At 39.9% G+C, this 11,493-nt stretch overlaps 1 protein-coding gene across 1 annotated transcript in view; it reads left to right on the top strand.

The window, feature by feature from the left end:
• The first annotated feature begins 244 nt into the window (after nucleotides 1-244).
• The window catches only part of ELP3 (elongator acetyltransferase complex subunit 3), a 96,450-nt gene continuing 85,201 nt past the window's right edge, over nucleotides 245-11,493 (top strand). The window contains exons 1-3 of the mRNA XM_080796813.1: nucleotides 245-342; nucleotides 3,429-3,528; nucleotides 6,464-6,602. Of these exons, the coding sequence (XP_080652939.1) occupies nucleotides 324-342; nucleotides 3,429-3,528; nucleotides 6,464-6,602 (258 nt within the window). The 5' untranslated portion in view covers nucleotides 245-323. The remainder of the gene's footprint in view (nucleotides 343-3,428; nucleotides 3,529-6,463; nucleotides 6,603-11,493) is intronic.

The raw sequence follows: 11,493 nt of genomic DNA, 5'->3' as shown, positions 1-11,493 counted from the left end.
TGTCCGGCCGCTCTGTTATTCAGGTTGAGCTTTCCAACGCCCAAGCCCCAGCTGTCTTTTAACTTCAGCCCATCCCCTGTACCGCCCTTAAACCCCAGCAGAAACCTCCTAGGCGGCACATTTTCCCCGCCTCCTGCAACATCGCGAGCCGCCGCTGAGGGGCGGGGCGGACCTTTGCGCGCGCCGTCCTCGGGGAACAGCTTTACGATACGTTGACCGTCATTTTACGACAGGCTGGGGTTGCTTTATGGCTGTCAACTTTCCCCGAGGTTCGAGTTGGTAGCTACCTAGCGTGTGGCAGCAGGTCCTGCCGCGGCGGAGAAATGAAGCAGAAGCGGAAAGGTACGGAAGGGAGGGAGAGGAAGTGGAGGCAAGCAGGGTGATAGGGAAGGGGCGAACACCTGGGCGGTCAGGTGCTGAACGTTATTTTTCCCGCTGAAATTGTCCGCCTGAGCCAGTCGCCGTGCCACCGTAGGGTCAGTCCCTGTGTCGGCTCCAGCCCCTTGCCTTCTCGTTTACCTATTGCGTCTTTTAAACCAGCCTACCCTTACCCTCTTCCTTTTTGGCAGTCACTTGGTGTCTTTTGCACAGGTGGCAGGAAAAGCTTTATTCCAAGGTGTGTCCTCCAAGGAGTTAACGTGGTCGGTGGATTTAACGTGCTCTCGGGTCTCTTAATTTGCTAAAATTTGTTCTATGATACATTTCATGTATTTTTTTCAGGTTTGTTTTGTTTTTTAAAGATCTGGGTTTGAAAAAAAGGAAGACTCCGAGTTCTTGGTTTTTTTGTGGGACAGCTATGTAGTTTTTTTCGTTTATACTACCTCATCAGTTACCCTGGAGCAGTTCCATCTTTCGTTTTCAACAGGATGGAGTCAAATTTTCAAGTATTTTCTCACAAGGTCTAAACTCATCTCTGTACACTCATGTGAGCAGTCGGTCTGATCATGATTGGTGGCTCTGATAATAATAGCTACTATTTATTGAGACTTTGCTAATAATTTTTGAAGTTGATATCATTTTCACTGTGATGGAAAGTAGAATCTTTCCCGCGGGAGATTCGAAGAGTTAAGTAACTTTCCCATCCCATCCCATCTACATCCCATAGGAAGTAGAACTGATGGTCAGGCTGTGTGTGTGCACCAAAAAAACCCACAATTTTTTCTTTTAATTCTGTCTTTCATCACTATGCCTCTGGGCATCCACTACCATTTCTTGGAACAACAGCTCCAGTTGCCCAGGTTACTTTCAATTGTCTTATGGCATCAAATTACATGCCCCCAGTTAGTCATCTTCTTCCTCAGCCCTGCTCTTCCTCACACTGTCAGGCCAGACAGCTTCACACTCTTCCCTTCATCTGTCCCTAAGCCCTGCCTCTTGACACAGTTTATTATTCATCATTTTGGCCACCATCCTCCTAAACCACCTTCATCAATAACTAACATTTGAACGTACTTTGGCTTTCCTATGTGTTATTTCAGTTGGTTGTTGCAATAGTCTTGTCAAGTGTGTATGTTTTATCCCAATTTGGCAGGCAGGGAAATGGGAGTACAGAAGTCTTTGATCTTCCCATTATCACACACCCAGTAGGGGTTGGTTGGGATCTAGGGATGGGAGCCTAATGTTCGAGTTTTTTACTTTAAATCTTGTGGGTTTTTTTTTTACATTGTTGCCTTTCAAGGGCCTTTTATTTAGTATCAAATTATATGTATTCTCTTCACCTTCTGAATTATTTTTATGTCATTTTCTTTATTTTATATACATTTTAAAAACACTACTTTCATCTTTTTACTCCCAAACCTGAGAATATATAATTCTCCACTCCATTTAAATGCCTTTTCCCAGTGGTCAGTGTACCCTCTAATCTGTTTTTTATTGAACCTTATCAGAAAGCCTGTATTCTTGTTAGGCAACACTTCTTCACACAAAGATAGGTAATTCCTATACCTGACATTGTTCCTTCTGAATTCCCCTTTGTTTTGCTTGTTCCTTCCTTTCCTTTCTTTAAAGACCCCTATGCCATTTCCTCCATGAAGCCTTTTCTTACTAATTTGCTTCTCTAGTTAATTTTTTATATACTCAAGAGCTATACATTGTGGTTTTCAAATCTTTATTTTTATCACCTGAATCCTCTTTTCCTCACTTCAGTATATTAAGGATGCAAAATCTGAGCTGCTTTGGTCCTTTTCTTTCCTTTCCTCCCTTTCCCTCTTCTTCCAGCACCACCACCAACCCTGTCTCTGTTACATTGTTCTTGAAGCGCCTTTTTGGAACTCTGGAGTGCTGAATTACATGGTTTTGAAAGCATTTAGCCTTTGATTATAGACGGACTTTTTTTTCTCTCAACGTTGTGTGTGTTAACTTTGTTTCATTAAGTAAGAAGCAGCCTAGTATAGTGATAAAAGGGTGAAAGTTGTGGAGAAAAACCTGGATTTGAGTCTTAACTATGCCATTTATAATGGCATCTTAACTTACTTTAATTTTTAACATCTGTAAAAGGGGCTAACAACATCTACCTTACAGTGTTGTGAGGTTTCGAATGAGATAAAGTAAATGAAGGGGCTCCATAACTGCCAGGGCTTTCTCATCTATACTTCTCTCTGATGATTCCCTCGTCTCTGTGCACTAGCTTTCTCTACAGGCTGGCATTATGTTTGGTGGCAGTTCCCAAGCCGTAGTCTCATGGCTTTTATCAGTGGTGGGAAACTGGCTTTTTTTGTCTTGAGGAAAGAACTCCGGTTGGCCTGACTTGGGTAGGTTCCCATCCTTGAACCAATCTACTGTAATTGGAATGGGGTCATGTAAGAACGTGTCGGCTTCTGCTTGTCACGTCAGCCTCAGTTGCCAGAAGGTCATGATGGTGAATAGACTATATTTTAGAGATGCATCAAGATCCTTAAGCAAGTACGGAACCAACATCCTTTGTATTACAAAGTAGCATTGCATTGTTTTGTAATATTTCTTCTGTGGATACCTGGATTTGAGTTTCAGCCTTACCGCTTGGTGGCATTTTTAATGGAAAAGCAAATATTCCTGTTCTATCTACTGCATTCTGAGAGTTAGGTGAAAGAATGCACCTAAATGTCGTTATAATTCTGGAGATAAAGGGAAGCTATTTTAACCACTTTGGTGATTTCTTGTGCAATTAGGTTCTTTCTCCTCATGTTTGTCTCTGTTCTTCCCTGTATTTATCATTCTTACAATGTTTGTACTTCTAAAGTGAGTTCTTCCCATATATAGGTGAAGCAAGTTTGTTTTAATTAAAGATACAAAAGATATGATCAAACTGTAAAAAGTGGAAGTTTGGTGTTTTTTTGTAAACTTGAGCTGTTCATCTGGGATGGTTGGAATAATTTTGGGAGGAAAAAATAAATACAAAGAACTTTACTGGGTAAAATGAATTTTTACATTGTTAAATACTATTTTTCTAGGAGATCTCAGCCCTGCTGAGCTGATGATGCTGACTATAGGAGACGTTATTAAACAACTAATTGAAGCCCACGAACAGGGGAAAGACATCGATCTGAATAAGTAAGTTGATTTATAAAACGAAGAAGGTGATCCTGTTCTTAGGTGGTAGATATTTTTATTGAAATTATAAATACTACTTGTTTTCTTTCTCACGTTTTAAATTTAAATAAGAACTTAGCTTTCTGCTCTGCCCTGTCTCTCATTTATGGCACAATTCTCTCATAGCCTAATAATACTAGTAGCTTCTAATATTTATTGGGCGCTTACTATGTCCCAATCACTGTTAGTAGTTCATTTTTTAGTTCAGTTGGTCCTCTCAAAAACTGGAAGTTAGGTACTTATGTCACCATCATTTGACAGTTGGATAATCTGAGACAGAGGAAGATTAAATAATTTGTCTAAGAGTAAAGAACTAGTAATTGGTAGAACTGGGATTTGGAATTAGATCGTCTGTTCTGTCTCAGAGCCCATGTTATCTTCTGTGCTACATCACTTCACATCCTTGTTCCCTTCCTACTGTCTCAGAAGAAGCATTAACTCTCTCAGGAAGACCTTGCCTTTGGGATATCCTTGATCTAATACAACCCTTTCCTACTTTATAGCCTCTTTGACCTATTCATCTGTAGTTTTGACTTTGCTACTTTCTCAGTTAAGAGTAGTCTTTCATCTCTGCATCTTTTGTTTTCATTAGATATTCACTTTGTAGATCTGCTATAATGAAAGGGTTTTCTCTCTACTCCCAGGTAGGTCATCAGTGATCTAATCACCATAGCATGGCCTTTTTAAGACTGTTTCCTGTTGTGTGAGATACCGCAGTGTTTTATCACTTTCTTGGAATATTGCACTTAATAAATTTTTGCTAAAAGAATAAATAAGTTACTTAACTGTCTTTTTTTTCCTTTTTTTTTTCTTTTTTTTTTTTTTAAGATTTTATTTATTTATTTGACATAGAGAGAGACAGCAAGAGGGGGAATCCAAGCAGGGGGAGTGGGAGAGGGAGAAGCAGGCTTCCTGCTGAGCAGCGAGCCCGATGCAGGGCTCAGTCCCAGGGTCCTGGGATCATGACCTGAGCCAAAGGCAGATGCTTAACCCACTGAGCCACCCAGGTGTCCCTTAACTATCCTTTCTTGACTGTGGAGTTATATTTTACTGATTTTTCTATCCTGTCCTTAGAAGTTGCTTTTCTCTCATTGTTGGCTATACTCCTAATTATACAAAAGTCTTTTATTTCTAGTGAACATTTCTACTTCTTGTATATTTTTGTCAATCTCTTTAATTTAGCATATCTATAGTTTATGTTAACATTGTCCTGAAAACCAGCCTCTATGCAGATGTCCGCTTTGCTTAATTGTGTTAACCTTCACCCAGGCTTGAAACTCTAGTGTCCTCTTCAAATTGTTTTTGTTAGATCCAATTAGTATTTAAATGCTGCTTACTGTCTTCTTCTTTATGACTCTCACTTTCATTCCCACTACTAATAATCCATCCCATTTTGAACTTAATTCTGGACTACTGCAGTGGCTTATGTTTTCATCCTCTATCTCTTGCTGGGTTAATTCTTATCTTTTAACTTTTAACTGTACAGCAGTTTTCAGTATGTCCCCAACATTTATGAAATTAAATGCAAATTCCTCAGCCCATTATGTAAGGCTTCTTGGTCTGGCTTCAACTTACCCTACTTTTTAAACTTCTGTAGCTTTACATTGAAAATGTCCTGCTTTCTATCAAGTCTACCCATATATCTTAAAATATGTGCATTCCTGTTTTTGTGTCTTCACATAAACCAGCCTGTTTGCTCTCAGTGGCATCTCCATGTCTTCACTGCCTGTCTAAAGCCAGTTCTTCACCTGTTTTCCATGACTGTCTTCCCAGCACACACTGAGTTCCTCTCGAACTCTGTACACATTTATTATTGTATGTGTGTTTTTATCACATATATTTTTATCACTTACACATTTAGTTTTGTGAATGCCCATCTGGAAACATGCAAACATACAAACATAGAGCGTGAAACAACTATGCCTTATACCTTCTGGCATACCAAGTACTTAGGTACTTTTTACGAATCAGGTACTAAATTAACATTGTTTGAAAATGATGCAAATACTTCACAATATTTTTAGATGGATTAAAATGAGAAATTAGGGTTTGCTAGCAGCCAAGAAACAAGAAACCAATAAAATAATAGAGAAAAGCAAGGAATTATTGGTTGGGCTGAAGGTTATTTCTAGGAATTAGGGATAAAGTTATAATCAGGAAAGGGTATAGTCTTCTGAAGTGCTGATCATATTCTGTTCCTTGGAGTGTAGTAACACAAATGTTTGCTTCATAAATGTTAAAGTATGTTTATATGTTTTATGTTCTGTTTTTTATGTATACATGACTTTATATTAGAAAAAGTTTTAAAACATTAAAAATATATATACTTTATTTACTATTCAGTTCTGCTCACCTTTCCTTTAAATTATTTTTTGTTTCTTTGTCTGGTCTAAGACCATGGCTCATAACCAGGCATGATACCCACCCTCCCACCCACCCAGGAGACATTTCACAATGTCAGGAGACATTTTTAGTTGTTAACAATGGAAAGTAGAGTGCTGGTGGGTAGAGGCTGATGAAGCTGCTAAACATCCTACAGTGTAATAAACAGTCTCTTACAACAGAATTAATCCCAGATGCTGTAGTGTTGAGGTTGAGAAAAGGGTGGAACCCTCGAAAGCCAGAGCACTTTGTTGAATGAGACCTACCTTGTGTCACTGTCCTGTGGCCCTTCCCTTTAGTCATCTTGTTTTCTTTCTGGTACTCCAGGCTAAGAGAAGAAGTCATTGATATGATTTCCTGATTTTCTTCTATTTTTCTGATACTCACAAATGTTAAAGCCACTGTTGTCATCGCCTAGGGTGGCAGGAGTTGATGATGTTATCTGTAGGTCATTCTTTTGGTAGTATGCCTTGAAATATTATGATCTTGATAATGCTAGGTGTTTTACTTCCAGGGTGAAAACGAGGACAGCTGCCAAATATGGCCTTTCAGCACAGCCCCGCCTGGTGGATATCATCGCTGCGGTCCCACCTCAGTATCGAAAGATCTTAGTCCCCAAATTAAAGGCAAAACCCATCAGAACTGCCAGTGGGGTGAGTAGTTTGGTTCATGAAATATTGATTGCATATCTCTTCTGCCAGAAATCCTTTCCTCCATGTAACATCCTAGATTCAGTTTAATAAAATCCATATATTATGATTTGTGCTGCAATAGAGACATGTGCAGAATGTTATGAGGTCATGGTAAGCAAAAACACTCATTGTGCTTAAAGGAGTAGATGATATTCTGATGGCTGTAAAGGCTTGGTGATTGAGGCTTGGTGACTATCTCAATATGATAAATATTGTTGGCCATTTTAAGCTCATGGCTTTCAATACAATTGATACTTATAAAAGGTACTTTTATTTTTAAAATATTTTGTTTGTTTGAGACAGAGAGAGAGCACGTGAACAAGGGAAAAGGTAGAGGGAGAAGGAGAGAATCAGGCAGACTCTGTGCTGCATGCAGAGCCTGTGCTGGGCCCAATCTCACAGTCACGACCTGAGCTGAAACCATGAGTAGGACTCTCAACAGACTGAGTCACCCAGTCACGTTTGTACTTTTAAAAGGTAGTTAATGGTACAGAGGCATTCTGTATATGGTATTTGTGAAGTGACTGACATGGGAAGCATTATGTCAGGGACAAAGATGTCCCTGAAGTAAAAGAGACTAGGGAAAGTCCAAGAGAAAGCATGGCACTCAGTTGACATATAAATGATGCCCATATAAGCAGAGAAGAGTAGGCTTGAAAAATAATGGGACCAAGGGCACAAGGAACTAAGGCACAGAGGTAGAGATGTTATAAGAGTATGATGTGTGCAGGGAACAGTGAGTAAATCAGACTGACTGGGGTTGATAATTGATTTGAGAAAGCAGTAGAACATTAGGTTAAAGAGTTAGTTTGGGAATGAGCTTGTAAAAGATCTTAAATGTCCTGTAAAGAAGCTGGGTAATAGGAAACTGTTAAAGATATTTGAGGAGAGTGATAAGAACAAAATAGACTTCCAGGAAATTAATTTGGATCCAAGATGTGGAGTAGCTTGGTGCCAAAAAGACCACTTGGGATACTCTTGGCTTGATCGAGATGTAAGGTTAAGAGCTAGAATTAGGGTAGGGGCTTTAGGATAAAAAGGATGAGTGTGAAAGATAGGATTTGGACCCTCTTAAAACATGATATCCAGAATTAAATTGTGTGTTTGTGGTATGATCTTAGAAATTCGATCTGTTATTTGGATGGGAGTATTATACTTGGTAATAACAGTTTATGTTGACTTGTTGGGTGGTCTTATCTCCTGGATCATATTGTGTTTGTGGTTAATTAAACCCTAAAACTTTTATATACAATGTATCACCAATCCTGGTCTCTTCTCCCTGTACTTAAGTGTTTTTGTTTTATTTATTTGTACCTAGTGTAAAGGGTTCTTTAAGAGAAATTAATACCATTGAACAACATGGGTTTGAACTGCATGGGTCCACTTACAGGCAGATTTTTTCCCATAGATACAGTACTGCAGACGTATTTTCTTTTTTCTTTTTTTTAAGATTTTATTTATTTATTTGACAGAGAGATCACAAGTAGACAGAGAGAGGCGGGGAAGTGGTGGAGCTCCACTGATGTGGAGCTCGATCCCAGGACCCTAAGGCCATGACCTGAGCCGAAGGCAGAGGCTTAACCCACTGAGCCACCCAGGTGCCCCTACAGATGTATTTTCTCTATGATTTTCCTGATACTTCCTTTTTGCGTAACTTACTTTATTGTAAGAATACAGTGTATAATAACTGTAGCATTCAAAATATGTATTAATTGATGGTTTCTGTTACCAGTAAAGCTTCTGATCAACAGTAAGCTATGAAAGTAATTTAGTTTCTGGGGAGTCAAAAGTTATATGTAGATACTCAACTGAGTTGAGTGGTTGTCATCCCTTGACTCCTGCTTGTTCAAAGGTCAACTATATTTTCAAACCCCTCAGCTCCCATTTTTCCCCTCAGGGCAAGCACTTTTAACTCTTAGCTGATTTCTTAGTGTCTGCTTCCATATCCCCAAATAACACACTCTGTAGATAAGTCTTGATGTTTCAGATTTCAGCATTATGTATGAGCTTGCCACTATGGAAGACAAAAATTTATCAACCTTTTAACCTAATAAGCCTGGCTTCCATGACACGATTCTCTCTCTCCTTTTCCTCCTACCTCTGATTACTTTGCTTTCTTTGAGGTCTATTCTTGTTCTGCTTGCTTCTAAAAATTGTTGTTTTCTGTGGTCCTGGGTCCACTGTTCTTAGTACCATACATGCCTTCTTTGGTGATCTTATCCATTGACATTTTTAAGTATTGTTATATGCTAACTTCCAGCTCTGACCACTCCTCAAGCTTCAGGCATTTGTCGAAGTGCCTGTTAAACATCTCTTCTTTGACTGCCTATATACCCTCAAGTATAACATAACCAAAACTAACCTCAAACTTGCTCATGCATCTTTTGTCTCCATCCCAGTCCATGGTGCCTCTATCCACTCAGTTTCCAAAAGATGTGAAATGCATTGTCCATTCCTACCACCAATGGTAGGAATATTTTGGCCTTCATTATTTCTTGTTTAGATTATTTTGGTCTTTTCCTAACTAGTCTACTTTTTCTTACCTGCACCAAATCCATCTTTGACAGTGTCACCAGGGTGAATTATTAAAAATATCAGAAGTACAGGGAAAGGTTGGAAGATGGCAGAGTAGGAGAAACCTAGGCTCACCTCATCCCACAAATACAACTAGGTAACTATTAAATCATCCTAAATACTCCAGAAATTGACCTGAAGAATTGCAGAACAAACTACACAACTAAAGGTAGAGAAGAGGCCACATTGAAGAAGGTAGTAAGTGTAGAGATACAGTTTGGGAGAGAAGGAGATCATGCCGCTGTGGTTGAGAGTGAGCCGCAGTGGCAGAGAAGGGTGAGAGACAGACTAACACTGTCATACCAAGGAGGACACAGGGAAAATGAATCCCCATAGCAATTGGCTTGGCAAGTGAGAGGGGCTGAATTTTGGGAGTGCTTGCAACCAGTGGACATAAAGACTGGAATTTTAAAGGTCAGTGGGCTTGGCTAGGATAGAGCCCAGAGGGCATTGCACTGCTCTTATAAGTTAGGCAAACAACCCATGACATACAGTGTGGAAACAGCAATCCGCAGAGCACCTGAAACACACAGTGCAGAGGTTATTTGCTCATCTCAAGAACACATCCCAGAGAAGGAGAGTTCAAGGAGAGACCCTTCCATGAACAAGGAACTAACGGGCACCATTTCCCTCCTGCATCCCTCATTATAAGCACATGGCCACCTGTGGGAATCAGTGCAGCGCCCACACTTGCTACCTAACTTGCTTATACCAACCCCACTTCAAGTGCCTTTACTCCTGTGGAACTGCCTTTCTCTGTCATGCTTGCCTCAGTCCCAACTTGGCCAGTCCCCTCCCCCAGAAGACAGGCCCAAAGTCCTGCTTACACTGTGTCTTCTGACTCAGAAGTTTTGTGGAGCCTCTGTTCAGATAGCGGTGGTGACAGGTCTCATTCACAAGCTGACCAGAGCACACCTAGTTAAAATGTACTACATTCAGGTCAGGGGCCAAGCACTGCTCACAAAAGGCAAAGAGAGCCTTTGAAGATGACTTGCCTAAAGGGTAGAACAGTTAGGATAAAATAGGAAGCATGTGCACCACACATTGGTGACATTCCTAGAAGCGCCAGGCCCTGAGGAACTGGGTACAGTACACAGCAGTGCAGTACAGGACTTCTTCTTCATAAGGCCATTACCCTCAACAGGAGATATAGCTGACTTTCCTAACACACAGAGACTTAGAAAGAATAGGACAGAAAAGAAAAGAAAGGAAAAAGATAAGGCCACACCCAGAGATCTAAGCAAAGCAGATATAAGTAACATGTGTCATGGGGTACTTAAAGCATTGATCAAAAGGATACTCACTGGACTTGAGAAAAGAATAGAAGACATGAGTAAAGTACTTAAGACAGAGATAAGGAGTAACATAGTAGAGATAAAGGGCTCAATATATTAAATGAGAAACACACTTGATGGACTGAATAGCAGGATGGAAGAAGCAGAGGAGTGAATTAATGACCTATAAGACAAAGTAATGGAAAATAGTCAAGCTGAACAAAAGAGAAAAAAGAATTATGCAAAATTGGAGTAGAGTTAGGGAACTCATTGGCTCCATCAAATATAATAACCTTCATATTATAGGTGTCCCAGAAGAGGAAGAGAGATCAAAGGGGGTGGAGAATTTATTTGAGGAAATAATAGCTGAAAACTTACCTAATTTGGGGAAGGAAACAGATATCCACATCCAGGAGCACAGTGAACACCCAATAAAAGCAACAAAAGCAGATCCACCCCAAGACATAATGTAATTAAAATGGCAAAAAGTAGTGATTAAAAAAAAATATCTTAAAAGCAGCAGAAGATAAGAAGACAGTTCATACAAGGGGAAAGCCCCTGTAAGGCTATCAGTGGATTTTTCCGCAGAAGGCTTGCAAGGCAGAAGAGAGTGACATGATATATCTAAAGTGCTGAATGGAAAAAATCTTCAGTCAAGAATACTCTATCCAGCAAGGCTATCATTCAAAATAAAAGAGGAGATAAAGAGTTCCCCAGATAGGGATGCCCAGGTGGCTCAGTTGGTTAAGACTGCCTTCGACTCAGGTTATGATCCTGGGGTTCGAGGATCGAGTCCTGCATTGGGCTCCCTGCTCAGCGGAAGTCTGCTTCTCCCTCTGACCCTTTCTCATAATCTCTCTTACTCTGTCTTTCTCAAATAAATAAAATCTTAACCAAAAAAAAAAAAAAAAAAGAGGACTCTTGGAGTGGAAAGGAAGATCAAAAGTGACAGTATGAAGGTAGGAAACACAAAAGCAGTAAAAGTGAATATTTATGTAAAAAAT

This window comes from Martes martes (genome assembly GCF_963455335.1).
Source record: "Martes martes genome assembly, chromosome: 2".
Classification (NCBI taxonomy): domain Eukaryota; kingdom Metazoa; phylum Chordata; class Mammalia; order Carnivora; family Mustelidae; genus Martes; species Martes martes.
This window is presented reverse-complemented; position numbering and strand designations above follow the sequence as displayed.